The sequence below is a fragment of the Cryptotermes secundus genome, unplaced genomic scaffold (assembly GCF_002891405.2).
Source record: "Cryptotermes secundus unplaced genomic scaffold, Csec_1.0 scaffold318, whole genome shotgun sequence".
Classification (NCBI taxonomy): domain Eukaryota; kingdom Metazoa; phylum Arthropoda; class Insecta; order Blattodea; family Kalotermitidae; genus Cryptotermes; species Cryptotermes secundus.
Genome location: NW_019730108.1, coordinates 1509661 through 1524248, shown reverse-complemented (window position 1 = coordinate 1524248; position 14588 = coordinate 1509661). Strand labels below are relative to the sequence as shown.

Genomic DNA, 14588 nt, shown 5'->3' with positions numbered 1-14588 from the left:
CTAATACACGTGACAATATTCATTGGAATCTACTAGATGAACCATAAATGAGGGCATGGTTACAGATGGGAGCTCCTAGGGCTTAGAAACTTAGGTTTAAAAGCCTCTGTAACTATTTTGTACTGACTGCCCTATATTATTCAGGCTAATTTTTTTTTTTTGCGTCTGTGCATATTTCATCCTTCATCGATTTTGGTTCTTTTTTAAATTCGGGGCGGGGGGGGGGTCCCTTGCCCCCTACCCCTGTCGACACCCATTATGGCGTACCGAGCTAGATTAACTGCGGTTATAAGAGTTAATCTGGTTTTACAGTAAAATGTTAATATGTCTAAGGCATGAAGGCGTACAGAGGGATAACATCAGCGCATGCTTAAGAGCGGCAATGATTGGTGACGTCATGCAGAAATGTCCTGCACCAATCAGACAGAAGGTGCAGGTCCCACAGCCAGTTCACAGAAAAATTCTGCTTCTAACGGCATTCAAATTCCGCTCATGAAGTCTGTTTGCTTTGGAGACAGATCTGTCACGGCTGATTTATTTGCCACTGAAAAAAAAGTGGACTGAAAATGGTCTCTATTTTACCTCACATTTGCTCTGCACGTAATCCCGTTAAGTTACTGTAGACTTTAAATACCTCTTTGTATTTTTATGCTCTGTAAAGACAAATGCCGACCGTGAAGGATGACGTAAGACTTTCGAATACCATACAAGTTGTACGTGATTTACTGACTCCATGCAGAGTTTCTGAAAACACTCACCAGTGTTTAAACCTATTCTTCTGGAAGATAAATTTGTAAAAGTCGCATCATAATTAGCGACAGTGTAATTAATGTTCCGTTATAAACGATGTTAGGGTCAAAGATTTTCCTCTTCACCATGTCGTCCTGACCGTCTCTGGGGTCCACCCAACCTCCTAACCAGTAGTTACTGGGGGTAAAGCGGCCGGGACGTGAAGCTGACCAATCACCTCCAACTAGTGCAGAGGTCAAGAAAATGTGGCTCTATACATCCACTCCCCCATACGCCTTTAAGGCGTAAGGCGTAGTGCTTAATTAATTAAGCACAGGGACAACTTTGCCTTTTTTTACCTTTACCCATTAACAATGTTCTGTTCTATGTAACTCTCTGCGCTGTCTCCTCTGGTTTTCGCGGATTAGCACGGCCTTCCCAAATCTACTCCTTCTGACCAAACCGGTTAGTGTAGCGGTACTGCTCTGGACTTGCAGTCGGGAGGTGCTTGGTTCGAATCTCGTCCGAGACACCGACTATCATACGGGTTTCCGTAGTTTCCCTCAGTTCCTACAGACGTATGCTGTCAGGCCACGACAGCTTCCATTCCAGTTCATGCCATCCTACCACTGGACACTATACAATGTGCGACACCGAAAGCTGGTGGCGTGGCCCACTGAAAACTCATTAATTCTTAAAATGAAAAGCCTTTAATGATATTCGATAGGATTCCTTGAACAGGGCATTATCATACGGCAAAGCCTCTCTTCTACACCTGCACAGGACACACAGGTGGCCCAAAAATCAGTTAACTGGTTAGTAAAATGAGCACTAAAATATTTTGGAAATATCTTTATCACTTATTGAATTTACAAAAAACTATTCGAAATGAGATCTCCATGTACAAAGCACTATTCGCAACGCTGTCATACCGTTCTACAAACTGAATGGCAAGTTTAAATTTGAACATTCTCACTCATACGAGAGAATGTCTGGGGTTAATTGGCTTTTGGGCCACTCCGTAAATGCCTCGAGCAAGATTCGAAGGAGACTCCAATGTTCGGGCCGAACGAAGTGATTTGCGTAATAAAATTACAGAAAGGGATACAGGAAAAGTAAATAATGATATTCCATGTGACTAGAGACAATTTAGAATGACTTTATAAATGATTCTATGATATGTTTTACGTAATTATTATTATACATTATACTGTAGTAATACAATTTTAATTCTCATTTCACAAACCACCATATCAATAATCATCCTATCCTCGATACTGACAGCGTCGCTAAACAACAAAATAAAAAAAGAAATCCTATAATCACTAAGATCCGTAATGCAGTAAAAGTCCGCCAAACGACAGAATTGACCAACAAATATTCTCGTCCTATCGAACCAACACTGTCCCAGTTTCACTATAATCTAAAAGAAACAACACATTGCATATTTAACCTTGTTTCCTACCCGTACATGAATATTCATGCACATTAAAAGCTGCAAACACCATACGAATATTTATTTATGAATAATTACGGCCATTATATAATTAGGTTAGCCTACCTGTGATATGTACCGCATTTGACCGCGTGTCAGCCTTCAGGAAATGCAATTACAACAAAAATCTTCACACTTTATTGGCTTGCTCCTTGTGTGAATGCCACATTATCCCAGGCTATAATACTGAATACATGTGTCACTCCACTCAGGTGTTATAACACTTCTCTCACTTCACAAACAAGGTAACAGGCGCGAAGGTAAGCTTATTGCATGCAGCGGTGATAAAACCTGAAAGAGGCTATCCGTACTTGGTATCTGTAAACCCGTGGTTCGTAGTAAAACCAATTTACACGGGAAATATTTTGTGCATAGACGTCACAACACTAATTATAACACGACAAAAACAAAACTACCACGACAGAACCACCAACACAACATGAACAACATACTTCTTCTACACGCGGGACGCAGCTTCTGCCTTGTCTTGCGTCTACTTTAACGGAACTTGGAAGTTTGGAGGGTCGGCGACAGATGGCATGTCAAAGCAACGGACTCTTAGGCGTCCACTACGTAGTACAATCGACGCTAGAAACGAGTGTACAACGTGACGTAACATAAATGCGGGAATATGATTTTAAAACAGACTGGCAATAAATTAAACTTATTACTACGGTGCGAGATTTGAGGGTCTGTAATCGTTGGCTATAAAGATTACTATATTTTTGGATGTGAAGTATGAGTTTGAAACATAGGCGTTAAGTTTAAGATAAATACGTTATCTCAATTTTTTGCATTTACGCTCTGAAGACTGAGGCGGCACGCTCCACCTAAACATTCGTACCTTCCTACCATATTCCGAGGCGTCATACCTCTGGCAATACTACCAATGATCTTTATTATAATGCCCATTCATGGGGCATAGCCCTTCATGATTTCCCATCCTTTAAGGGCTCACATTATATATTATAGCGTTCACAGCATACCACTAAGTCCCAGCGTGAGCCAGATCAACCCATTCCACATCCCACCACGTTTTCTGTCGCATTTTAATATTGATATGTCAAGGTTGATGGTGAAATGTTATGTCAATATGCATACAGAATTGTGGTGGGGAAGATCCAAAAAGGTGATGGAGGGTAACTTTAAGACTGATTTTAGGAAAAAATGTTGTGAGGATGGGAACTGGAGGAAAATGGTTCGAGATTTGGTCCAATGTTGGGATTTGGATTAGCAGCCGGGTTTGACAATCAGAGAAACAGTCTATTTAAAAACTGTATGGCAAATTACCTTTCTGCTCTGAATGGTGGGTCTGCACCGAATATTATTTCAGTTAACGAGAATACCTTCACATTGAAACAGATCTATGTTCTCTGATTTCAACATAAACACTGTAGAAATTCAATTGCTATGTTCATTTTGTACAGGTTAAGAATAAGTATTTCAGTACATTTATTGACGTACTGAATACAATTTTCTTCTTTTGATGGAGAAAAGGGAACAATATATTTATATGAATTGAAGTCCATATTAAAAGTACATGTTACATAATACAAAATATGGTATCACTGCTGTCTGCACCCCGATAATGAACATCACTCTCGCTCCTGTTTTGTCTCCTTCAATTCATATATCTGAAACAAAAGAATTATCATAAACTCAACAAATCGATGTCTTCAAGCATGATTATTATTTCATAAAAATTGTGACTGCATTAATAATTATCCTCTCATCATTTCCACCTGTGAGTATTCATACAAAATATATCATTTAAAATAAAACTTTTATGATGGTGGTTTCCTGTCCTACCAAATGTTTCTCAAAAGATGGTACTGTATATGCAATATATGACTGACAATAAGCATCTCGCCAGAAAATTCTGAAGCACTGTTTACATTACAGACTGCAATGTCTCAGATGAAGTGATGCTCTGTGGACACCCTGGGGAGAAGCGACACTGAATTAACAGAAGCATGAACATGTTTCTCTTGAATTAATAAAATATTGTAACATGTTGCGCAATGGAGAACCCCTCCCTACCCAGCAGCAACGTGGCAACTCAGGCCACAGGCGCGTGGCGGTAACGTAGCGCTCCCTCCCACCCCTCCGCGGTGACGTAACGCGCAACGCTACGTACCCGTAATCAACTTCCTACTGTGACGTGGAACGCAACAGGCAGCACTGCAGCTATATAAGTGAGCTGCACAGCGGCTGTGAGGCAGTTGTACTGTGACAGCCGCCGAGTTATAAAGTAATAGTCGCCGAGCCGAGTTGACATATAGCAACAGTCGCCGAGTCGAGTTGTAACCTGGCCATCGCCGAAGACAGTTCCGAGTTGTACTGTGACTGCCGCCGAGTTGAAACATAGCAGCCTGCGAGTGTGCGATAACTAAGAAGTCAGCGAGCGGAAGACTTATTGTGTGCTTTCAAGACATAGTGAGTGCTGTAGTACAGTTATACTCGGAGTGTGTATTTCAGGGAGACTTGTATAGCTCCCGTGTTATTAATACTTGAAGACTCTTGAAGACAGTGTTAAGAGATTTTGTTGTAGGGTTTGTAAATTGTGGAAACCCGTAACGTTGTGATAATTAAGTGTAGCCGATAGTTGTAGATTGTTCAATAAACCAGTTAACGATCTCTATGGCGTATTCAGTAACGAAACATGTTACAATATTTAATACAGTAATAATGCTATTTGACTGAATTACAGGATGTCTGTAGAAACTGAGCCTTGACATTCCTCTTCTACTGATCAGAGAGCTTAGCTTTATGGCCTCACCTGTATGTAAGCTTCCGTGAGTGTAATCATTTGCGGGAGAATGTCTGTCACATGAAGATCCTGCATCTCATACCACTTCCCACTTCCCTGCAAGCATCAGAAATGTGTGAAACTGGGAAGTTCATTTGTCCAGATGATGTTCGTTATGGTCCAGTAACTGATATATGCTCAATACATATATTAACATATTCATTTGCATGCAATTAAAAAAAAAAAAGGTAAAGCTATCACTGTAACAGGCCGTGGAGGCCCATAGGGTTGTGAGACGTCAAGCCTCCCACATATTCTATGTCAGCCTTACGCGCTAGCCGCCCTTTAGCCCCAAGAAGATACCTGGTACTAATTTCTGTTAGAGGCTAAGTTGACCCCAGGGCCATTGTGTGGCTGGAAGGATTAGGTTAATTGGAAAAAGAAAAATCCACCTCATTCAGACTCAAACCTGTAACCTTCCAGCTTGTAGCACAGTGCCTCAACCAACTATGCTCATCCTCCCTAAATTATAAAAAATATAAAACCAGATGAAGATACTAGGAAGACTTGAAAGATGTAACTGTATGTACATTTGCTATCAAATTATGAAGTGGGGCTAATGTTCAATCCCATCTACCTGACATTGACAATAACCACAGCCACTGCAAGCAAAAACAAAGATTAACTCATTTGTATGTTGATATGGTGGAATGACATTGGCATCTCTAAGTGACACATAAAACCAAAAATATAACATAATCACTACTATTATGTAAATTATAATATTCTCCCAGTACTAAGGCTTTAATGGTTACCACCTGTGTGAAAACACAGTGTTTATGCATACATCATATGAAGTTTATGCATCCCGCTGTATGTCTTTACAAAAATGTAAATGGTTGTAATTTACAAGGAATTGGAAAACTTTACAGCGCACTGACCTTATGTAGCACATGAACCCGGTAGGTCCCTTTGCCAGGTTCTCCATCATGTACAATATTAGCTACCAGGTCATATGTTGTGCATGCATACCTCTCTTTCACTGCTTGGGTTAGGATGTCTCCAAAATCAACATTTCTGTAATGCCATGCAAATAAACTTTAGAGCATGAAATTCATATAAATAATAGTTCCTGTCCCACAAGAAGTGCACTATTCCTCCATTATAAAGATGTTTAATGTAGTTTAAGGAAAAAATTATGATTATTTCAAGGATTATACAAAATTCATATTACATGCCATGGACAAAATAAGAAGTTCCTGAATGCTGAAGCAGTTACATACCGAGCTGAGGCAGTGCTTTACAGGAATAATATCTTTCAGGACAAGATTACGATACAGAGAGAAAGTGTCTGCTCAGATTTAAAATTTAGTTGAAATTCTATGAATATAAATTCAACAAACACTCATCACAAATATCAGTTGGCTAAGGTTAGGAAAATTCCCATAATTCTAATAATCAAAGGAAAGTCGCACATTTATTTTGTGTTGTAGGACACAATGTCAGGTGGTAAAAGCAGCAACCACCATTATATGAAATACTGAATATGCAGTTACAAAGTGGAGTGTCCAAGTAGCAATCTCAGCGTATGAGATCTGAGGTTCTGATGGCAACGAGTATCATATTACTGTCTTCTTGGGCATGAAGCCATGGTAAACAGGTAGCAACATTTCCGAGAAACCTGCTACCTCCATTTTAAATGTAAAAGTTCTGTAAAGCTAGTCATTACACATTATAAAAAATGAAAGAACAATGCATTTTATGTAAATATTCTAAATTATATGCCTGGTTACATTTCATTATTATATTAGAAGCCATACAATGGTGTATTTGAAGCAACGGATTACTAGAAAACAAAGCAAAACTTACTTGACTGGGAAGTTCACAATTGTTGGATTCTTCTCCACAAAGAAAGTGTTTTTTGTGAATCTCTGGAACAGACAACGTATGTTCAATGTAAAGTCAGCATTTTCAAATCATACTATGCAGGTACCTCAAACTTACAAAATAACTGTTCTCAAGAGTGGTAACATAGCCCGAAAATTTGTTACCCGTTTGATTTCATCTCCACTTCCACTGAAAAGCTGTTAACTCAAATATCATTCAATTTAGTTGTTTATGTATCCTAATTTTCTCGAAGATTCCTGTCATCTGGGATGTGATGCCTTGAAGTGTGGTAGATATTCACCAGTGTTTCAGAGGAAAGCATTACCTCTGTCTTCAGGGTAGAATACACATTTACCACGCTACATGGCATCACATACTGGAAGACAATCTACATAGTCACGACCATGAGAACCTCATGTACCTGCCGATGTTACTCTATATTTGAATTGTTTTAAACAATCAAAATGCCTGTGTACAGGACGTGCAGAGTGTGTGCCATTTTTCACTTTCTTGTCTATACTAAACTGTTTCATTGAAAACACACCTTAATGTAGAGGATAAGATATGGCGGCAGTTCTGTGATCTCAAACCTCTTCATGAAGTTCTCTTTGTAGGTTTTGTACTCTTTTTCAGTCTGGGCGTTGAATTTCTGCAACAGGGTGTACAGATTTACCTGGAACATGCACACACACCATAAGTCCTGGGAAGAATGGTACTTTCCTTCAGATGTTTCAATCTATACTAAAGTCTATATTTAATGAATCTCTCGTGGAATGGCATTTCTTAAACTAAATTGAGGTTTACACCAAATGAGGATTATGCAAAATTACATTAAGAAACTGTTCATCTTCTTATAACTCACTGTATAAAACAATTATAAAATAACACATTTAATAAGCAGACAAAGAAACTATTTCTATACAAATAAAAATATGATTACATACACAACAACAGTGTAACACAGTATTCCGCAACCTTTTCCTACTCGTGGCACACCAAAATGTTATTCCCCTCAAAAACGCATGATACCAGACAATTAATATAAATACGTAACGTGATCAACTTATTACTATAATATTATTGTTTTATTAACATTAAACAGAAATCGACTCGTGCCTTTATTAACAATTAATGAACTTGAATTCACTGTAGTGTAGAAAATACACTTCTATTACTATTAAAGTAAATACAGTAATTTTACTCATAACTTCAATGTGATACTTGCACCTGCGTAGCTGCACACAGGCGACCGATCCGTGGTGGAATCGTTGATAACAGAAGTTTTATTTCTTCATCGATGGATTTGAGCTGCTCCCTCTTTGATGTCTTAATTTCAGTTAATGTCGAGAAGTCCAGTTCACACAAATATGTAGTTGAAAATGGCAATAACGCATTAACTGCCATCTCAGACATAGCCCGGTATTCACTCCTTATTGCCAACCAAAACGTATCCAAAGGCACTTTGAGAAGTTTTAGTTTCAATGTTCTGTCTCCTTTTAAATCTGCGAGTTCCTCTTGTATATTAATCGGAAGATGTTCTGAATTTGCAACAAATGGATCACGAACCCAGTCGAAATCTTGTACACTCTCTCCAAAATACTTACTGAATTTCTGCTGCAGCATTTCAAAATGTTCTTTAATTGTGTCCATCACCACTTTATTGCCGTCAGCAAGTGACCATACAGTTGGGAACATCTCAAACGACCCATCTGTAATTCTCTGTATCCACAAATTCAGCTTATTTACAAATCCTTGTACCTTATCCATATTAGTTAGTTTATTTTCGTTCCTACCTTACATCTTTCTGTTCAGCAAATTCAAGTGTATGAAAATATCGGAAAGATATGCCAACTTACATACCCATTCATCATCTGCAAACAAATTTGTGTACTCATGCCCCTCAACAGTAAAAAATGCACATACCTTCTCATTACGTTCAAAAATTCGCATTAACACTTTTCCTCATGATAACCAAAACAGCGTTATATAAGACAGGGAAACCCTTGCTAATCCCTGCAGTTTTAGGGAAAAGCACGTACACAGAACATGCGGCAAGTTTATCAAAGAAGTCGCATAGATGTGAGAAAAATGAAAATAAATCAATAATGAAAACTATGATATAACAACAACTGTGAGTAAATCATTTACGTTTAATTTCTTAGAATACAACATTACTGTACATAAAAAATCACGGCATGTACTAAAGAATAAACAAGCATCATCTTATTTAATCAGTGCAGTGGCTGAGAATAAAATACAAGCATATGAAACATGGTAACTGGGATAAAATAAAACTAATTAAATTCGACAATTAATTTCTTACAATAGATAAAAGTTCACGTCACACCTTTCACCTTGTGACGGCACACTGGTTGCGGAACACTGGTGTAACGTATAAGTAGCTAGGGTGACGAATAACTGGGGGCTCTAGATTTGGTGATTGGATTTATTGGATACTCACAAGTTGTTAACTACAAGTAATTATAACACTCTGAAGATTACTGTAATTATGACACATAAAATAAAGTGTTCAACGTTTGCTTGCTTAGACATTGCTTGTTCTTTCAAATTCTCTATCCGGATCTCTGAATCTCAGATTGAAGTAACTTCATGTGGAACAAATACAGATCACAGAGTGGGGCAGCTGATTGTTCTCTGTTATTCTCTGTTGCCACGAAATGTGTGACAATCTCTGAGCAACACCTTGGTTTATACAGGCGCGTTCATTGCTGCGGAAATGTGTTTCAACTAGCCGTTGTCTAGCAACAAACGTCTCTGCTGTGCTTCTCTGACTCCACACTTCTGGCTTTCAGGTGTCATATGATAATATACTAAAATTAACAGCGTATGAAATAAACAAAAGGGTAGGGTGGAAAGGATTTCTGGCAGAGAAACAAAATGAATACTGACTGTTATTTTTGATACAAGAAAATAAATCAAAGGGCAAGTTCTGGAAGGATGAAAATTTGTTCCACTAAAGGCAGGTTATTTACTAAATAAAAATTCACCAAAATGTGGGATAATAATAATAATATCAAGATTTTCTTTAAGGCAACATAGGATTTACTTCAACTAAGTTGTAACTATCAAGGACTATAACATACTTAGCCATATGCTTATGTTAACATGTGTTATAATTCATATTCTTTGTATCCATAATTCTTTTGAAAGTTCACTAAATTAAAATTCGCTTAGTGGGGGTTGGAGTCCAACTGGGTCCACTTGCCACGGCGGCTACTGATTGGCCTACTGTAGCCTGCCCCGGTTGATTATGATGATGGAGAATTTGGTGGAATGAAGATTGGCAGGGGAAACCGAAGTACTCGGATAAAACACCCCAGTGCCACTTTGTCCACCACAAATCCCACTTGACCAGACCCGGGATCGAACCTGGGCCACCGCAGTGGGAAGCCAGTGACTTACGGCTTGAGCAATGGCATGGCCTGAAAGTCCACTAAATTCAGCTTCTGTTGGATTATTCTGTCAGTTCCAAAATATTTGATAAAGACCCATACATAAGTGTATGTAGAAATACATACACAGTCACACAGCAAATACAGTGAAGAGAGAAGTGTTCTTGCAGCCAACCTGATGTGAGCAAACAGTATTGTCCAGTTACAATACTTACCCCACACTGCGTACAATATCAAAACGATGAGTGGCTGCAAGTGATACACAGTAAGACAATCCTTATGTCCGAGCAGGAACTGAGCAATATAACTGCCAAGCCATGCCATTAAGACATATATCAGCTAATGCAGACTGCAACTGGTGCCTAATCCTTACCTGAGGAATGATGTTCTCACGGAATTCATCCTTGAACAGTGGGGGTGGTGGGAGGTCACACGTCAGATAGAGAAATGGTGACTCCGTTACTTTCTCCTGGTACTCGTCCATAAGCAAAAGGGCCTCTTTCTGTTCCTCCTCCAGTTCAATGGGTGGAATTTTTCTAGTGTAGATCCTCATTGAGCCAAGGAATGAACGGTATACAATGGACGAGTCACGTTTCTTTGAGCCGTTCAAAGCAATGTGCAGAGCATTTAGAAACCATGACATGAAATCAATAGGATCTCCTGAAACATTAATGTTTATTAAATAGATCAAACATACTAACTCGCTGTTATCACATCCGATTAATTTTAACATGCTTCTCTCTAAACAGCTTGATGTTTGCAGTTTACTTGAAGAGCAATGTCTTTTGGGATGTGACACAATTCAACTGGCAGAAGTGAAATGATGTTTCAGAGAACCACACTGCCTCCATCTTCAGGGTCCAGTGTCCCATCCCAGAAGATACTACTCTTCATAGAGCGAAGACAGTGCATGCCTTAGACTGCTCGGCTACCGTAACCAGTTGGTAAAAATATAGAACTCTGTCACGCCTTACACAAGCTCGTGATACAATTATGTAAAGAGCAAGTATACAAATTATGGTTGCACACTGCAGTGCTTCTGGACAAAATCAGCATTACACATTAACAAAGACTCTGAACCAGTGGCAGTAGACACAAAAGTGTTTGATTATTACTGCAAACTGTCTCTGACTCATTCCATTGGATCTGCTGATGGAATTCTTCAATATGAATAACAGGAAGCTGGTCCATAATGAGATACACATCAAATTCAGATGTACAGACTTGCGACACTACACTGTAATGTGGCTGTCGTCAAGCCGATACCTCACCTTGTTCAGTGAACTGAAACTTCTTTCTGCTCCACAGAACAACAGCTTGAAGCATTTCATGTGGAGAAACATGAGCCTTAAAGTTTCTAGGGTTCCATAACTTCCTCATGAGTTCACCAAAACGCTGCACTAACAGAAATGAGCTGTCGCCTGGAGGTCTCTTCACGCGGGCATAATTTATCTCTCGGAGGAAATAATTTCTCAGGGGAGTCACATGTGACAGCGCCTATAACATAAAGTAAGTGGCGTGGGAGAACAGTCTGACAAATCCGCACATGAAGACGGCCCACAGCTACTTTCAGGAAGTCTACAGCACACAAGGATCTGATAAGGTTTCTTTGACTTCCCATTTTTAGCTAATATAGGTATATTTTATGACCACGCTTACTTAGTCCCAGCAAAGGCAGGAGTGTGTTGCTCTGTTACAGAAAAGGCCATCATTTCTAAACTATCAGATGGTTATTATAATATCTGTCACAAAGCCTTGAAACTCAAGTAACTAAGTCATACAAAAAACACAAATTTGTGTCATAAGATGGAGACACAAGGAAAATTTGATGCTTGTCTTTAAGAACTAACAAAATTATGGTACAAAATCTAACCTGTAAAATCACATTGCAATAATCGTTTGCTTTAATATTATTAAGGCCAACTATCCCTGGAAGATACATCGTGCCATCTATTGCTCGAGATAGTTTGTCACTGGACTCCATTGATCCTATCTGCTCGGAGGTAAACGTGGGGTTGAGGACATACTTGATGTCATCCAAAGAGGAATCTGAAATCCACGAGAAAAGATATCTGTATCCCAACTGTGTTTCAGGAACCAATTCTCAGCATACTGCGCTGCACAGATCTTGCAGAAAGAAGCAGCATGAACTTGTTCAAACAAAATTTAAGCAATGAAGTAAGGATGTTTGGGATACAGAAGTGGACTTAGCTTCTGATGGCAGAGTGCACTACTTGTCAGCAAATACAATTTTGAATTATATACTGCACGCGGTAGCGCAGTTGGTTGGGGCACTATGCTACAAGCCAGAAGGTCGCAGGTTCAAGTCCTGATGAGGTCACTGGATTTTTTCAATTTACCTAATCCTTCCAGCCTCACTATGGCCCTGGGGTCGACTCAGCTTCTAACAGAAATGAGTACCAGGAATATTCTTGGAATATTCTTGGGGGTAAAAGGCAGTCGGCACGTAGGGCTGATAACCTTGCCTCCATCTGTGAGCTGACTGTCTAGAAAATGTGTGAACCTCAACATCTTACAACCCTATGAGCCTCCATGGTCTCTTACAGGAATACCTTTACTTTTTTTTTATGTACCTCTGGAGCAGGATAGCTCAGTCAGTACAGTTCCTGGAAGACTGATGAACCATGGTTTCATTTCTATTAGAAGTAACAGCTGTTCACTGACTCAGTCTTCAGAGCAGAAGAATAAGCCAGGTCTTCCACCATTCTCCTTGTTCTAGCTGGTTAACTCACTTGCACCTGGTATCACCATCTCTGTATTAATACAACTTCTCCCAATGGAGGAAACTTACCAATAATTTCATAGTTGTCTGGCAAACAATAAAATCGAAGGGTGTGAAGATTGAGGAAAACGTGGTGGCTCTCCCCCACACTATGTGTGTATGCATGTGTGTTATTTCCTCGACCTGTTAAAATAAATGAAAAGACAGTAATCATATCATATGACAGAGGCAATTCACTTACAAAGCGAGCACAAAACATAAATGGCATACGAGTATCTATGCTACATGTTAACCGGCTTTCTCTTTCCATCATATGATGGTTTGTCATGTTTTGGTTACTTACCAGCAGATGTCATTAAGCGAACCAGCTGTTCCTATTCCACTTACACATATATACTTTTTGAAAAACAAAAATTAAATTTCTTTTTCCCTTAGTAAACCTCAGGTAAATTTAATTTGCATTACATATTTGGTGTAGTACATATAACTGAACTGTGTTACACAAAACATACATAGCTGGTGATGTTTTATGGATGCATTCTAAGAGGCTTACAATACTGCACTGTAAAACTGTCACAAAAATATAATTACAAACCTTGGAAATATTTTCCACAAACAAGGCAGGCATATACGTTGATTCTTGATAGAGAAACTGAACAGAGCTTCTCAAAGTCAAAATCTAACACCTGCCTGTTGATTGTATCAAGGTACGGACAAAGACGATAAGTCTTCACTCTCTGCTTATTTGGGACTGAAATATAAGACACCACAGTTAAAAGTTAGAAGCAGTGGCATAACCGCAAAATCACATCAGTATTAACACAATATGACTTCCATCATACATGATATTTTTAACATGTCAATTTGAGTCCTATCTGTGTTATAAACACATGCACGCACCACCAAGCCTTGCAGTCTAAACACATTTCTTAATATACTATCTAAAACGTATCAGCAGATGGTGGGCTTGAACTATCACTCTTCCTATTCATTACAGCCTCGCATATTATTCAGTGAAGGTGCATTCATAACTGTAAAAAGCAAACTTTTACGATACAATTGTGACTGAGATAAAAGTTCCTGCACCTTAAAAATGTGATATCAGAAATAGCTTTGGTGCTTTGAATCTGTCTCGTTCGAATATTTGTATTAGGTCCTGTTGCGGCAGGCAAATTTTCAGTTCTGTGACAGGAGGTTAGATAGGTTAAAATGGAGTTGAGCTTGCGCTATAATGTTTCATTTGAGCTAACAACTCTGCCAAATAATAATATCGAGCCAAGTACATGAAATACTACATAAATTTATTACGTCAAAAAAATACTTCGATCACATGGGAAAATCATACTTCTCGGTTCTTCAACTTCGTCTATCGGATCAATATCTTCAAGTTTCCTCTTCAGAGCTCCAGATCTTGAAGATGAAGTTAATGTAGACTTAATAATAGGTTTTATTGTAGTCATCCTTATCACCCTATAATAAATAGTACAAGAATAACACACACATACTTCGTAACACAAACGTAGAGCACTAACTAAGAAATTGTTTCGAGGTATCGAAATAAAATATCGACTT

At 38.8% G+C, this 14588-nt stretch overlaps 1 protein-coding gene across 2 annotated transcripts; it reads right to left on the bottom strand.

The window, feature by feature from the left end:
• Positions 1 to 3652: 3652 nt before the first annotated feature.
• On the bottom strand, positions 3653 to 14559 carry LOC111866087 (U4/U6.U5 tri-snRNP-associated protein 2). 2 transcript variants are annotated; one of them, XM_023854660.2, is made up of 11 exons: positions 14362 to 14559; positions 13612 to 13767; positions 13086 to 13199; positions 12147 to 12322; positions 11545 to 11770; positions 10647 to 10933; positions 7405 to 7533; positions 6843 to 6904; positions 5915 to 6050; positions 5004 to 5090; positions 3653 to 3858 (listed from the first exon to the last, which is right to left on the bottom strand). In XM_023854660.2, exons 1-11 carry the CDS (start codon positions 14474 to 14476, stop codon positions 3820 to 3822), a joined length of 1527 nt encoding a protein of 508 aa, XP_023710428.1. In that variant the 5' UTR covers positions 14477 to 14559; the 3' UTR covers positions 3653 to 3819. The 2 variants fall into 2 exon arrangements, with proteins under 2 accessions (XP_023710428.1, XP_023710429.1); XM_023854661.2 differs by lacking the exons at positions 12147 to 12322; positions 14362 to 14559 and having other exon boundaries at positions 13612 to 13722.
• Positions 14560 to 14588: the final 29 nt, after the last annotated feature.